General features: G+C 35.4%; 2 protein-coding genes across 5 annotated transcripts in view; one reads left to right on the top strand and one right to left on the bottom strand.

Moving 5' to 3' along the window:
- The first annotated feature begins 4854 nt into the window (after positions 1-4854).
- On the top strand, positions 4855-10487 carry LOC131698663 (protein FAM98B-like). 2 transcript variants are annotated; one of them, XM_058991571.1, is made up of 8 exons: positions 4855-5014; positions 5645-5697; positions 6497-6625; positions 6728-6906; positions 7465-7545; positions 7864-7980; positions 8684-8851; positions 9824-10487. In XM_058991571.1, the coding sequence occupies exons 1-8, from the start codon at positions 4977-4979 to the stop codon at positions 10043-10045; spliced, it is 987 nt and encodes a 328-aa protein (XP_058847554.1). In that variant the 5' UTR covers positions 4855-4976; the 3' UTR covers positions 10046-10487. The 2 variants fall into 2 exon arrangements, with proteins under 2 accessions (XP_058847554.1, XP_058847553.1); XM_058991570.1 differs by having other exon boundaries at positions 5645-5793.
- A 2380-nt stretch (positions 10488-12867) lies between these two features.
- Positions 12868-16614, bottom strand: part of LOC131698662 (RAS guanyl-releasing protein 1-like) — a 39557-nt gene continuing 35810 nt past the window's right edge. For all 3 annotated transcript variants that reach the window (XM_058991568.1, XM_058991569.1, XM_058991567.1), the window contains 2 exons: positions 15485-15804; positions 12868-14065 (listed from right to left, as the gene is read on the bottom strand). In XM_058991568.1, coding sequence (XP_058847551.1) covers positions 13931-14065; positions 15485-15804 — 455 coding nt within the window. In that variant the 3' untranslated portion in view covers positions 12868-13930. The remainder of the gene's footprint in view (positions 14066-15484; positions 15805-16614) is intronic.

Raw genomic sequence — 16614 nt, 5'->3', positions numbered from 1 at the left:
TGCATCTCTGACCACCTCATTCATATAAAAATACATTTTCAGTAGACAGACATTTTTAATGATGGAAATGTCCCAAGCAATTTTTTTTCTATTGGTCACTTCAATAGTACATAATATTATTATCATCATTATTATAATTTATATACTGTGTAGGTAGAAATTAATTTAAGATGACCATGCGATAATCACTTTAAAACTACTATTTCATTGTTTTAACCAGTATTCACATTTTTTTTTTTAATGTAATGCATACATTTAAAGTTTGCACCTGAAAAAAAAGTGCTGATTTTGAAAGTGTCCTTTTTTTTGGTAAGGTTGGTAAAACATAAATCATTAATGCTTAGAACTGGTGGCAAATACCACTTTATGGTTAGTATGGCCTAGGAACTTTACGTTTTGGAATATATTTCTCCTTCAAGCCAGAATCAATAAATCCTGTCAGGAAACCTGCACAGACTGTATTTACTGTCATTGTGGTATGTGTTGGGAATTTCAGTAAGCCTACAGTAAGCTCTTGCTTTAGGGTTACATATATAACCTAGTAATTCATGCATAAAAACACATGACAGCTGGCATCCAGGGGCGTTCTGCTTCCAAACCTAATTCTACATAGGTGGTGACACTAAGTATTTCTTTCCTTTTCTATGCAACTTTTAACTTGGGGGAAATACTAAAATTTTGTCTGTCTAATTTAATTAAAATATTTGACACTTTAATATTTGTAGATGTTAACCCAGGTACCAAACGCTAAACAATTGTAAATAAATAACACTATTTAAGAAAAGAAAAAAAAAAAAAATTCCCAACATAGGTTAAAAACAAAAAAAAAAAAAAAAAACCTTATTTATCAATAGCTGTGAGTATATAGCTTGAACTGACAGCATTATGTACATAAGTCATCTTTTGAGTATTATTTCACATTGAAAAGCAGAGGGGTTGAATAACAAAAATGACTACAGAGGTTTTAATGAAGAGTTTTGTTCTAGTTTTGTATTGAAGAAAAGCTTCAAGAAAAGTAGTGCGGTACAGTAACGACAGTCCACTTATTACTTTTACAGGTTTGATATCCAAGCTGCTAAAAACAATCACTAATTTCATTGTGCAAAATTTCAGCTTTTTGATTACAAAAGACTGTTAACACATACCTAATTCTCAGATGGTTTAAACCAAGGAATAGAGATTTGTTTATTATTATTATTATTATTATTATTATTATTATTATTATTATTATTATTATATATTTCTATTTTTAGTGTCAGGAATTTAATTGCTTGGCATATTGTGAGCTGAACCAAGGTTTGAATAACCTAATAAAACTTGCTGGCTGTAAAGCAAAATCTTTTAAGATTTGTATATATTTTGGGGACAGATTCAGACTAACAAGTTTCTCTCTGTAATACATTAACCAGCACAGTGCAACTCCTGTTTACGTACTGTATTTTATATGCAATGTGAGTCTGCTTTAATATATATCTTTTTTTTGTTGTTTTTTTGTTTTTTAAACCAGTCTGTTTTTTTAAACCAGTCTGTTAATTTCAGATTTTAGCCACTTTGCTGCTCGTATTTTATTTTCATTACAAAATCCAGTACATATTTTTGGGATGTATAAAGGTGTACAGTCTTGACATTGTCAAGGTTAAGAAAATACCTGAATTCTATTGTAGTTGATAGGTACTTTTATCCAGCAGCCAAGTGGTTATACTAATTCTCTTTATGCTTTGGTGCACTGATCATATATGTAAGCTTTTTTTTTTTTTTTTTTTTTTTTTTTTTTAAATATAATTATTATTCGTAACAGCTTTTGATGATGTAACCTTTCCGTGATAAGTTTTGAGTGCTAAAGCATTAAATAGTGGGAAAACATTTGTGTTTGAAGTTGCAGTATAATTGGTACTCGGATTCATTTTTTCTCATGTAAACACTGCTTTTTTTTTTTTTTTTTTTTTTGCTTAGTGCCATTCGCATCACATCCTGACGACCTCAAAAAAGTGCCTCACGTATATATTATAGTTTCCATTAAAACCTTAACAGCTGTTCTGGTTATTTGTTTTATATACGTTTTAGGTATTTATATTATGTGTTTTAAAAATACCAAGTATATGATGTACAATTTTTAGTTTAACTCATGTCATAGTTGTATTTTCTTTATACATATACAGATGTAGCTTGTTACTTTTCATAAGTATATAATGTAAATATGCATATATATATATATAAGTTTGTAACTGTTTTTATGTTACAGCATACACTTGTAATTTGACATCAAATAACATTATCGTAATAAAACAGTGAGTTTTAATCTCTTGTGTCTGTGTTGGGAGTGCTAGTTTGAGACAATTTTACAAAAAATGTGGAGACATGAAGCTCAGTAACAAGCCAATTTTGAAATTAAGTGTGTATCATGATTTTTGTAAGTATTATGGGACCACCAGAGCACCCTTCCCTTTTTTTAAGGGGGGGGGGAGGGGGTACACATTCCACTCGTCTATTTTGAATTTCATTCCTACACTCATTGGAGGTTTTTTGTTTTTTTTTTTTTTGTTTTTTTTTTATAAATGCATAGAAGCCAATTGACAGGGATCCCACAGGATGATTTTGAAGCTGCTATATCTCAGGTAATTAAGCTCAACAATTTGTTTTAAGGCTAGTTTTGGATCAGAACAGACACATGCAATATACAATAACACCTTAAACTGTAGCCTGTATGTTAAGTTGTTGAACAGTAACACTTTCATGACTACTAACCAGCATTCACACACACAAAAAAATGCAATGTGCAGATTTCAAATATTTATTCTTATGCTTTTTGTTAGTCATTCAAATATCATGACACAGTCACTTGATTTTTAGATAATATAAATAAATCAATCAATCAGGTAAAAGAAATGTGTTCATGATTCTATGGTCATGACAGCTTTCACCAAAGTGAAAATAAAAGCTGGGAAATCTACAGTTAAAATAAGGGACTTGCTGAAAGGGTGTTTATTTTATTTTTTTCCTTCTAAAGCCTTGTCTAATTCCACTTTCACATCTAATATAAAATGAACTGTTTCGATCTTTGTAAAGTATTGCATTAAAAGCTACCCAAAAACTTGTGTCCTGTGCACTGCATCTGTGTTCGCTTTTGTTCCATTTCAATACGACTTACTGTAACAGCCCATTCTTCTCGGACTCAATTTAAATGGTTTGGGGTATTTTTCTCTGAATCCTACGCAGAGTGTTTTCTAGTGCTGAGGCCTGGAGTGCACATAGGTTAACATTATGGGTCTCCATCCACAAAATAGCCAGTGTAGGAGAAAAGAAAATCCCTACATTCTTTCTAATTAGTATGGGAGTGTCCTCGTTAAACAACTTCTGTCTTCAGCATTACGAGATGTGATAAATATTAAAAGATGATATTGTTTAAAGATGTTTTAACTTTGTGCTTTCACATACAGCCACACATTTGATCCAAAACCACCCACATGCATGACTGTTATATAGTTCTGCTTTCTGCTTGATGTCATAGAAATATTCAGACTTAATTTTCATCTTTATTTCTGGGAGGAAAAGGCATACAATTGAATTGGTGGTTTCAGCTGTATTTTTGGTGGCAGTATTGCTTCCTTTATTAAACCACCATGCAAAACGACATAGGTTATAAACCTTTTATTATTATTATTTATTTCTTAGCAGACACCCTTATCCAGGGTGACTTACAATTGTTACAAGATATCACATGATAATACAGGTAGGTCTTGAATTTCATGACTGCTAAAATGAATTTCCTTCGTTCATGCTATAGAGAAACATAGCTTTTTGTTTTGGAGTAATGTGTAAAGTACATTTTGGGATTCATTCATTTTAAACAGCACCATGATCTAAATGCAACGTTTTAAGAAAACCCCAGAGACTCATCATAACCCTGGCATACAAACAGTCATTTTATCTAAACAACTGTGGGGTAGACCATAGCTCTGCTGCTGTTTGTACGAGTTGACTAGACTTTGTTGTCTTCAGTGCAATATTGTGTACGCAACAGGACTATCTAAAACCCACAAAGCCAGCCAGCTACAACAACAGAATGTTCTTAGTGATAAAAGCTGAGCTTTTAGGTTATGGTGATTATGGGTGTGGGTTGTCTTTGAGTACTGTAAGGGCTGTACTATAGTACATAACATATTTACTGTGCTCTTTGCACTTTTCTTATTCTGCTGTCCTTAATAAATACCCATTGCTCTGGAGGGAACAATCCTAATGGGATAAAGGAGCGGTTCAGTGGCCATAGTCATCCAAAAGTTCACATGCATTGCAAATACAGTAGTATAGTGTTTTTGAATGATGATGTGTGTACCAACTATACCTAACATGTGAAAGAGAGCATAATGATAAAGTGAGACCCATTTAATGTGCTACTAGGGAGACCTGTATACAAGATGATTTATGATTTCACCTCTGATCCCTCTTAAATCTAAAGAAAACGTTGAACATGCAAACTGCATACGTTAACTTTAACAGTGACGTTCATTTTACACAATAATATAATACTGGTGTCTGTTAACAACATGTTTCCATAGTTAAGCTTTTGACCAGCCGTGCGTTTTAGAAATCAGACCTAGTTTGTACAGTATGTAGTTTTATCCGTAGGGGGTTGACGCAGCCTGTGGGCCATATAATAAAATTAATTCTGCTTAACATTTTGAAACATGCATGTTCTGCCTCGTACATAATACACCACCAAATACTCGATATTCCGTTTTCCTGCTTCTTTACTGTCGACAGCGAGTGGAACCGATACATCACTTTTCAAGAGCGCCTTCTTTGTGTAGGAACTGCTGTTCATGTGCATAAAAGTTTCATTCCGAGTTATTTCTGTTGTAACACCATGGCGCTTTACCGCACATTGTTACTTTAATTAAAAAAGTGTACATATGGAGATGTCAGCTTGAAAACAAAAAGTTAATTTGCAGTAAACAAAAAACAAACAAACAAAAACAATGGAATACGATATTCTGGATACACTAGACGATCTTGGGTAAGTATGTAAATAGATTGGCGAAAAATGTTGTCATATCGTTTTGGAAAGCTGAAAATGTTGCGTTGTATTCTCTCTCTCTCTCTCTCTCTCTCTCTCTCTCTCTCTCTCTCTCTCTCTCTCTCTCTCTCTCTCTCTCTCTCTCTCTCTCTCTCTCTCTCTCTCTCTCTTACGTTATTAGTAATATTACTTAGGCATGTCAAGAATATGCATTATCAAACTCTGTGACTCTGTGACTGCACCAAAACAGAAGGATGTCACTGTGTATAAATATTTAGATTTAATTTACGGTATGCAATAGAATTGTTTGTACACGCTTATGTGAGTGCAGTGATAATATACTGAGAAATCTGACCATGAATGGTATGAATTTGTTGTGGGCTTTACCTATTTTATAGATTGTGAAGCGTCAACTGTTGAACAGTAACACACATATATATATATATATATATATATATATATATATATATATATATAGCATTATTTCTGATAAAGTAATTGAAATTGGTCAGAAACTGCGAGTTTTTCATACCATGGCATTACATGTAATTTGCTTCGTTATATCGTAACCCTAATAACCAGCCTGCACTCCTCTCAAGAATAATGTTTCGCTCTGCTTTGTATTTAAAGGTACACAGGACCTCTGCTGGAAGAAGACACACTTGCAAAAGCTGCAGAAAATGGTTTGTTTTCTCCCGAGTACATCAACCTGTGTCTGTGGTTAACATCACAGCTGAAACATTTATCTCTTTTACAAGAGAGCATCAGTGCCTCTGCAGGTAATGACTTGCCTTCAGTGTCTTGGTGAAAGAAAATAGTTACTTGTTTTTTTTTTCTTTGCTACAGGTTTGCTTTTTACTTTTTTATATTGTATTTTTTAGTGGCTTATGATTTAGTTTCTTTCTGTTAGCCAAACACACACACACATATATATATATATATATATATATATATATATATATATATATATATATATATATAGAGAGATATATATATAGAGATATATATGTAGATTACAGTGGGTGAGTTGACTATTCCTTTTATTTATTACTTCAGGCTATTATTCGAGACTTAGGGGGCTATTCAAGTTTATGTATAAGCACCACTTCTATTTTAATCATTGTGTTATTGGACCCTCCCTCACATTTCACACAGACCAAAAAGCACTTGAGTTATAATCAAAATCAAACCCTTTGTGTACCAAGCACGAAAAAATATCAATGCTCTCTGTAATGTTGCATGCACGTGAGACACTTTAGAATTGAATATACTTTGAATGGTTCTTATTGTAAAACTTTGGATCATTTTGTATTGAAGTACCTTCACCTGATTTCAGGAGTGATGTCTAATATAGAGACACCTTGACTGATCTAGCCAACCAGAACTGAAGAGCACTGAAGAAAGTATCATTTGAAATTACTCACTCTCTTTAAATATGCTGTTTGCCTGTCTCTGAAATGCCATGCTTGTGTTAATGCATAGATGATCCCGAGAGCTTCCAGCTGGAGGTCAGTGGTCTCCTCAAAGAGATGGCCTGTCCGTATCCAACACTAATCTCTGGAGATATCAAGGACAGACTGAAGAAAAAAGAAGACTGTCTGAAACTCATTTGTAAGTTTGACATTTGTAAGAATGAGCTAAATGAAGTAAATATCAATGCTTTACTTGTAATATAAACTATTGTGTAAATTCATTTTGTTGTTATTTTGGCAGTATATTTAAGCTCAGAGCTTCAAGCTGCTAGAGTTCTTCAGGGCAAGCTTTCTCAGGTCCACTCAGCGGAGGAGAAAAGTGAAGTGAATCTGGATTTAAAAGCCATCTGTAAAACCCTGAAGCTGCCTGAACCCAGTAGCATGACATCATCTCAGTTATTTCCAAATATAGAGACAAAGGTATAGTAGGCTATGGACACTATTATTAGAGTTGCTGTAGTCTTGGAAATGTTTTTAAAAATTCAATACCATATCTCTTTTTTTATAATATTTCATAAGTACTAGCAAAACTGACTTCTGCAGCAGTCGACACCAACGCTCAGTGTAGAAACTACAGAACAGTTCTGGAAAGGTACCCATCGTAAAGACATACTACTTCATTTTTAGACACTTTACATCTACATCTTTTGGGGGCTGTAAAATAAAACAATTCACTGCATTTCTCAGTATGGATGTGCAAATATACTCAAATGATATCAATAATTCCCTTTAACTTTTTTTGTCTGCCAGTTTTAAATAACATTTAATTTAATTAAACCTGTTAAAATGTGTTAATTACGCAACAACACATCACATCTAAAATACAAATTGTTTTAATCACATTGTCAGAGAAGCTACTTTTTGATTGTTGTTGATTGGTAATGTTGAATTAATCATATTTAACTGGCCTCGTTGTTGAAATTTGGTAGAGATACTTATCTGCTAGCTGTTTCTTAAAATCATTTATTTTTACTTTAGATAAAGGATATCCTTGCAAAAGCCCCAAACAACTGTGTGGGAAAGCCAATATTCAAGCAGACGCTAACCTTGGATCAGTGGGTAAGACATTGTTTCATATTTTACATGAAAGTGTTTTTGTAATGGAGAATTTCAGCCTGACAATACATACAGTCATGTAAGTTTGAGTTCCTGCCAGCCAGAAATTCAAAACAGCCTCATTAAAACAGAAATCTATCAGACATTACTGTAAAAGAGTTTGATTTCAGGGTGGCAAAGTTGTTAATGTAAATTGCCCTTTAATGGGTTCACACTTTTCTATTGCATATTAGTATTTTAAAAACTGCTTTTGAGGAGTCTGACTGGTGGTGGTCAGCTTTGCACTCTGTTTTTTGTTTGTTTGTTTGTTTTAATCTGCAGGTGAAACTGGAGAAGATTAATGCAATGCTTTCTGGAGAGTATGAATGTCGCAGACGGATGCTGATAAAACGGCTGGATGTCACAGTGCAATCGTTCAGCTGGTCTGAGAGAGCCAAAGTAGGTGTCCAGGACTAGAGCACTAAGATTCAAATTAACAAAATAATTCATTTGGTTGGTTGCAACAGTGGACATCACAAAACCACCTCACAGTTTGGCACAAATGTCAGTCTGTCCTTCAGCAGTGCCCCAAACTGAATGGCAGAGGGTGTTCTGATCATGCCTAAGGTACACTTGCAGAGATGTGAAGGATTTCTCTCATGGGGCTTGCTTGCTCTGGGCCTGCCTTTAGCCTATGCTATTGCCCTTCATTTTCATCTATGAGCACTAGTGTTGATATAGTTTAGAATTAGTCAAATCTTGCTTGTATTTTTGGAATTTCTTACATTTCTTTGCTTGTATTTTGCATTTAGTACAAGTATTTCATGTTACATTTATCGGAAAAAGATCACCTTGTTCTAACTTCTCATCAGTCTAGGTGGACCTATATTACATATTTAACGTTGGAACAGTACATAATAACGAGAAGCTGTGCACTAAATTAATCTGTGTTTACCCGCCTTAAAGTGACATAAAGTGAAACTTAGTGGATTGCTGTACAAGCTTATAATAGATTGAGTTGCATTTCTGCTTTCAGAAGATACAATCCTGAGGATTATTACATGTTGTTTTCTAACTGCTTTATGGATAGGCTGTTGCTTGGTTTTAGCTATGTATAAACCAGTACTTTAGAAAGTTTAGGCTTGTTTTGTTAACATTACAGGCACACACCGACAACACGGCGAAAGCATATCAGCCCAAAAGACATGCACTGTCCATCAAGTCCATCATCAGTGTTGCACATCTGTTGGCAGCACGAGAGGACCTTTCCAATATCATAAAGACAAGTAGTGGATCTACTCGAGAAAGGACAGCATGTCCTATTAACAAGGTATCCACTTTCAGCACTTTAATCCTTTCACGGTTCCGATACACACTTTATGAGATAGTAATTTAACCTAGGAAGAGGGAAATACACTTTCTGGCCACTTTATTAAGACCTGTACCTAATATCATGTTTGGCCAAAGTTTGCCTGATCACAGCCTTTATGTGACATGGGGCAGCAGTGTGGAGTAGTGGTTAGGGCTCTAGACTCTTGACCGGAGGGTTGTGGGTTCAATCCCTGGTGGGGTGACACTGCTGCTGTACCCTTGAGCAAGGTACTTTACCTAGATTGCTCCAGTAAAAACCCAACTGTATAAATGGGTAATTGTATGTAACAATAATGTGTAAAAAAGAATGTAATTGTATGTAAAAATAATGCGATATCTTGTAACAATTGTAAGTCGCCCTGGATAAGGGCGTCTGCTAATAAATAAATAATAATAATAATAATAATAATGGCATAGACGACACAAGGTGATTGAAAGTGTTTTGAGGGGGAAGGGGGAGGGTGACATGAAAAATGCTTGAAGTCGTGCTATTAAAACAATTCACACAATACTGGCCTAGTGGATGGGTGAATTATCATCTTGAAAGTAACCATTCATTTCAGGGAACAAGTACAGTATTGTTGGGTGGACTTGATCAGCAGCAATGCCTAAGTTAACTACAGCTGTGTTATATTCCTGCAGGGGATCACATGTCTCATCACATGATAAACCTCTAATCGAGGGTGTTGCCAAATCCAATTGGATAGACCGTGTATGTTACAGCCTGGATTTAAGCATCCATATTCATTATAGGATAGTATAACATATGTTCATATGATTTTACACGATTGCCTGGATGTGTGATCATTTGAGAAGTCATTCTTGTGTTTGGTGTTTTGTTTCCCCTTTGAGGCTTTATTGTTTACTGTTGATTGTAATATATTTTTATGCCGTGGGGAAAGTAAACAAATGCAATTTTTTTCTTCTGCAGATTCTTATGGGCAAAGTCCCCGATCGAGGAGGGCGACCGTCTGAGATTGATGCCCCTCCTCCAGAAATGCCCCCCTGGCAGAAGAGGCAAGATGGGGGAGGCAGAGGAGGGTGGGGTGGCAGGGGAGGGGGAAGAGGAGGTGGTGGGGGGTTTAGAGGGAGAGGGGGCCAAGGTGAGGGGTATAGAGGAGGAAGACAAGGGTACAGTCGTCACTGGGTATAGAAATTGTGCAGGTATTTCATTGGACGCTTGGACAGACCCAAAACACAGTGAGTGGTGCCTGTCTTTTGCTGCAACAGTTCATAGGGAGAAGTGAATTATTCAATTCACACCTGTAATAAAGATTTGCACCATGTACTGTGGGGAGAATAGCTGTAGGTAAGAACATTTTACGGTTTATTTATAAAGAAATGCAGTTTGCAGATGTATTGGCCAGGTATTTTTATTTCTCCATAATTGTGTCAAAAGGTGGCACACTTTGAGTTGGATTCTAAAAGGAAAATTAGTTTGGAGTTTATTGTTTCTTAAATTAAACAGTTTGTACTTTAAAGTGATTCTGGACTATTTTAATCAAGGGGATACCACTGTGTTTAATCTGATTGTTTGAGACAGATGATACCAATGTGAGAGATGTTACAGAACATAATATAAACCTATTTTGCTAGTCCGTGGTGTGTGTATATATATATATATATAAATGATGCAGCTTACACTTTGGTGTAAAGACTGTGGCCTTTTAACCGTGAAGCCTACAATCTATATTAAATAGCTCATGCAAGTAAGGCATTTGCAACACTGGTGTAAATTCCATTTAATCCAAACCGATTTAAATTATATATTTCCAATGTCCAATTCTAGCCCGTGACCAGCAGGGGGCATACAATATAGGTTTTTATGTAATTGCATGAAAACCTTCATCCATCCCTGTTTAATAGCTAGACAATGCTCTGTTCAGTCACTCTCTAGTTATGCTTTTCAGTCCTAAGTAATTTGCTAACCTAGGGGCATTCACATGAGAGACTAGCATACAGAGCTCCCTTATTTAAAAACAGTATTTTTGCCTAAAATGATATCTTTGTTCTGCTAATGTACTGTAAAAGCCTGTGATTTTGTATGGGCCACAGAGAAACTAGTGCTAATTTGTTTTTTTCCATTGCCTAAAGTGCCAAACCTGAGTGCAGTTTTAATTGTTTGAAACCATCTGGTATGACCCTGTTGTCTCCTCATTTAATATACTGGCTATTTAAGCATGGTATGACATGCAAGATGTACCCAAGCTACAGTGCAGGGCACCAGCTGGAAAACCAGAACTACCACATGGCACCACATGGAATTGTATTATCTGTTAGTGTCAAGCGAGAGGTGAGTGGGAAGTTTTGAGATAGGCATCATATTAACTTGTGTCATATAGTATATACAGTACAATGTTCTATGTACATACATGCATTAATATATGGTAACTTTATTAGAAACCACAAAAGAACAAATCTGAACACTTGTTTATTGCGACAAGTTGTCGCATGCAAATGACAGTGATCTGTCATAACAGTAGTAATCACTGTATCAATCTGTTCAAGGTAAGCATGGATGTTTCTTTCTTGTTGTGGACAGTATTGTCATCAACCAAAATTAAGTTTGAGCCGACTGCACTAAAATAAGCTCTCACAGTCGTATGCAGGATCTCATCTCGGTACCAAATAGCAGTGAGGGGCCATTCTGGGAGACCTGGAGGTCCGTCCTACCCTCTATGTTGATTCCAGTTCTAACTTGTGGTACATTTTGACGGTCATTTATCAATTGGGTTGCGTTTACGAAAGGTCGCCATGTGACTCTTTTGACATGTCCGTCTTCCCGAGGGGTTGTGATTCTTGTGCGTTCCCCACCATGTTGTCTGACAAAACGGTGTTTGGTGGGTGTGGCACTTTCTGTTATGAGGGTCTAATAAATGACTTTTTGAACCACCTTCTGTTATTCCTCATTTTCCACCGGTAAACGGTATAAAATCAGCCATTAAATAAATGAATAGCACAGTATGGCACTCCTCTGTTGAAAATCCTAAGCAAACCTTTAGTATATGTGTTTTTTTATAACAAATATCTTATATTTATCAGCCAACCTTGTATGAAATAATGTTATGCTCTTTACAGTTTGTAACAATAAAGTTGGTTGTGCTTTCTGTTATTTGTGTTCATTTGAAAAGTGTATCACAACTTGCATTTTAAATTAGGGTTAAGCTGAACTGCACAGCTTGCATCACATTTGTTCAAAAACGTGCTGCAAAACAAATTAGTAGGAAATGATAAATTAATGCTAAGTTTGCTCATAGCTTTACTTTATGGAGTTGATTTCCTGTTTGAAAAATACAAAATGGACCTGTGTGTGTCGTTAAGCTTATCACCTGATTGTCTTTTTTTTCTGAATACTACTGTGAAATATTCTTTGCATCTATTTTGTTTGCATTTTCAACAAATATAGGAGATCAAAACCTCAATTGAACTTCCTGTTTATGGTTATTTCCAGCCCATATAGTACTGGCAGGAAATCAAGGCTAAGTCACAAAGGATGTTTAAAGCACCTACACTATAGGCTGTGAAGAAATTGTCCAGAAGATGACTAGCTGTTTTGCACCTTTTGCTATTGCAGTACTTTGCTGTTCTGTAATAATAGACAAATGGACACTTTCAGTGGCAACGATTGTCATTAAAACTTTGTAAGTAGAAACTGTGTGTTTTAAAAACATAGCCACAGCTTAGCTTCTATTTGTATTAAAATGCAAAGGAAGACATTTCTTTCTTTGCTTTACTGTAGACAGCAAACTAAGGATGCAGCTAAACCAGCAGACAACAGTTGACCTAATCTGGAATTCTGCAATACTCATGTAGTAGGAGAAATATTACATTACAATCTGTAACACTGTGTTGGCAATCTCTGTTTTTGTGCCATTTGTTAAATATGTGTCATCATGCCCATTAGCTTGAAAAATACACCCCTGAACCTATTGGCCAAAAAATTTAGGACCACTAAGCTATACCAACAGGTGTTTTTAAATAGTTTAATTGTTGAATATTTAACACAGTAAAAACACTATATTCCACAACGTTACAGGCACAGTATATAAACAGAGGTCTGTAATACAATACATTAAAACAACTGTACAATATATTTATATATTTACATATTTTTCTAAATCACAACAAATACTGGTAATAAGTCAGTTTTGGTTCCAATTAAATTAATAGGATCCTGAAGGATCCAGGCAAAAATGTTACATTAACTTCACTTTTTACAAATACACATCTATAGGAGTACAGTGTCCTTGGTAGGGTTATTTAGAATATTTTACATTTTATACAGATATTAATAAATGAAGATTAAAACAGTTTGATATGTTTGAAGTTTTCACAAGACTACAAAATTGAGGCATGTAAGGATTTAATTGTAGATTTGAAACCGTTATTCATCAAAATACTGAAACGTAAAGTCAAACTGCTATTAGGTCAAGTTTACCCTGAAATTTGACTTGCTACAAATATTTAATTCTATGAAAGGTACTTAGTAATTTGTGCTACAGTTGTAAGTACAAAGCCTGTTGTACTCTATATATTTGGTATCAAATAACTCTGCTGTATCTGTTCTTGTAGATATGTTTTTAATAGAACTATAGCTCTAATACAATTGGTATTTTCAGGATATCAGGAACAAGAAATTCATATTAATAAAAACAACATTCTTGACCTAAATAATTATACTTATGATACCAATAATAGTATTTTTCTGTAATCAGACATTCGGTTACTGACAGTGAGAAATCACAAGTAAATTGCAGATCATGAATAATTTACCTGATACCAAACGTGACATTATTAATGTAAAAAAAACCAAAAAAAAAACAGCTTGTTGTATCTGTGATGATTGTGACATTTGTGAATATACAGAAGCCAAGTAAACACCACTGGCTTGTTAAAGCAGCGAGGCCTACAAACAGCATTTGGAATGTCCATTTAGTTGGTTGACCTTTCAAAAAGTTCTGTCCGTGCCTGAGCAAGCACACCAGGGTCACTGTGAGACGGCAGCAGCTTGTCGGGCTCTTACTGAAAGTTCTCAGCATTACGAGGAATCTTCTGGGTCCAGGGGGTGGAGGGTGTGTCTTTTGAGGAGGGTTTGCAGCACCTCAACATCTCGTTCTGATGCCTTTAACTTCCGCCGCAGGGTCTCATTGGACTTCTGAAGAGTGCATTTTTCCTAATTAATTGTTAAAAAGATAAACATTAGTGTATTTATTTTTTCACTTCCTCCAGCTCACCAATTAACAAGGCTTTAGAGACAGGAAGACGTAGTTACAGAAGGATTTTACTAGAAGGGAGCTAGTCTTAGTTTTTCAACCCTCTGCCGCCACACTAATCACAGCTAAACCATTTAAGCTGGCAACTTAAAATTTTCAGTGTTGTAAAAACTCAGAATCTAAATGGCACCCTTTAATTTGACCTGTGACCCAAGATGGCTGCCTTATGTGACTTTTTGGTTTCCGGATGATAAAGTCCTGATGCTTTGAGATATTGACTTCATACTCAGTACACAGGTCTATCTGTGATTCTATGGGTCAAGTTCGATCAAGAAAAATGAACCCTTCCCAGCATAGCTGCTACCGTTTGTACTTTATACCAACTTGGAGTTATCTGTGGCCCATTTTACATAGAAAGTGACACCAACTTACGCATGCAGAATACTTTACCGAATTTAAGGCATGACAGAATCTGTTTTTTGTAAATGTGTATGTTTGTTGTACGTATCATTATTTCCGATATACATTTGTCCCTATACATAATTTATTTCACGCTTTATATAAAAGGTCAATGAATGTCCGGTTCCTCTTAAGCTTGTTGCTATGAAGTTGTTCCTGCCTTATTAGCATGTTATTGATTATTTTATCTGTATGCAGTAAAAGAAGCAACCACAGTTATTCTAGATGTACTTTAGACAGGGTTGTCGGGCAGGTGGCTCTAAGATCCACAATATAGCTCTTTTCAAGTGTCCTATTTAGTTGTTTTAATTGATTGTCTTTGGTAGAAGCAAATACAGTGAAATGTGTATAATGAGAGGAAAAGTGCTGAAGCTGTGTCTTAGAGCAGTTGCTACAACCTACAGCTATGGCCGAAAGTTTTGCATCATCCTACAGAATGAACTAATTTTGCTACATAAAGTCGAATGAAACCTGCTGAATAATGTTACGTTAACATATTGAATTACATCTGGCATTGTAGTTTTCCCTATACTTCACGAAAAACTGACAATTTGAAAAAATGTGACATTTCGAAATCTAACGTGAAATACGGTTCTGCTATTATGGCTTCCGGTATACTTTTGCAATATCATTTTGTAGTTTCTTTGATTACATGATGTTAAATAAAAGATCTAAATTATGTTCATATATATTTAATTGTCTCAATCCTAAAATTATTGTGATGCTAAACTTTTGGCCATAGCTGTAGACAGATTGTTCGTAGTAATAATTATGGTCTAAGCAAAATCAACAATAGAGAATGATAAAGAACACAGTAGTAGGGTATGAAACACGTAAGAAATTAAATCCTGTTAACGCTGTAACATACATGATACAAAAGGTCAGTTTAAGATTGCATTTACAATAGAGAACAAAATTACCATTTCCAGCTGCTCGTAGGTTGGCTTCACAGTCGAGGCTCTGTTCTCCCACTTTGCGTAGGCTCGTTTGCGGACTGGCACAGGGCTTGGGCAGGGAGTAAGAGGTGACGGGCAGGGGGAGAGTGGAGCAGGTAGTAAAAACACAGACTCCGGGGACTGGGGCCATTCAGTCTGGGTGCTTTTGTTCACTGCCCATGCTTTTGGTTCTCCTGAGTGTGACTGTTCTGATACGCTTGCAAGAGTTGGCTCCCATTCCTTGCTTTTGTCTGAATGCTCGACTCCTTCACCATTAAGGTATGTGAACTGTCCATCCTCAGAACCTGCAAGCAATAATAGAACCATTGAGGTTAGACAGTTTTTACCAATTGTATTTTAAGGCAAACCAAAGCATGTATATCCCATGATTTCCCATGAAATTTAGGAGGAAACACCACATAGATTATCTATGACAGATTATTATATTACAGGTTTTAAGTCTATTTTCTTCTTTTTGGTGAAAGGTGGAAAAGTGAAAAGGTAAGAATGTATTGGTCATCCGTACCTTTTCAATAAATAAATGGCACACAATACATTGTGTGTAGAGTCTCTTGTTATCATTAGTCAACTGATACAGTTTGAGGGAGAGGAATGTAAGAGACACCCTAGACACCACAAATAAACTTAGTATAATCTCTGTTACTGTGACTTGTAGTAAGGAAGTATGTTCATACATTTTATATACACTACAATTATGTCAGATGTTCTATGTATTGGTATCTCTACACCTGAGAAGATATACTGGAAATTTGACAGATCCTTAACAGTGATTTATAACCGAGCATAGACTGTATATGGTAATATAATCTGTTCTAGAATGTGTACTTTTCAGTAACTGAAACAGTTTGCTAGTTTCAATGAAGATCTATTAAAATATTTCTCTGGGCTTTTAACACCAGCGATTCTGTGACCTTTAATGCACTCCTACACTGGGAAATAACCGAGTGAGCCTCTCAATTATGAATGATCAGTTACAGTAACTCAGAGGCAAAGTTCTGTTTTTTTTCTGGTAGGTGTTTACAACTGAATAAAAAAATAAAATAAATAAATAACTACTTAAGGCAAATCATTTCTTGAATTTGCTTGTTTGAACT

The sequence above is a fragment of the Acipenser ruthenus genome, chromosome 18, assembly GCF_902713425.1.
Source record: "Acipenser ruthenus chromosome 18, fAciRut3.2 maternal haplotype, whole genome shotgun sequence".
In the NCBI taxonomy this organism is placed as follows: Eukaryota; Metazoa; Chordata; class Actinopteri; order Acipenseriformes; family Acipenseridae; genus Acipenser; species Acipenser ruthenus.
The sequence above is the reverse complement of the archived record's forward strand: the minus strand, read 5'-3'. Positions and strand labels throughout refer to the sequence as shown.

Excerpts from the sequence above, each read along its gene's own strand:
- LOC131698663 (XM_058991570.1), top strand. The coding sequence starts at position 4,977 with ATGGAATACGATATTCTGGATACACTAGACGATCTTGG. Across the intron at positions 5,794-6,496 it reads GAGCATCAGTGCCTCTGCAG|ATGATCCCGAGAGCTTCCAG; the intron begins GTAATGACTTGC and ends GTTAATGCATAG. Across the intron at positions 6,907-7,464 it reads TTCCAAATATAGAGACAAAG|ATAAAGGATATCCTTGCAAA; the intron begins GTATAGTAGGCT and ends TTTTTACTTTAG.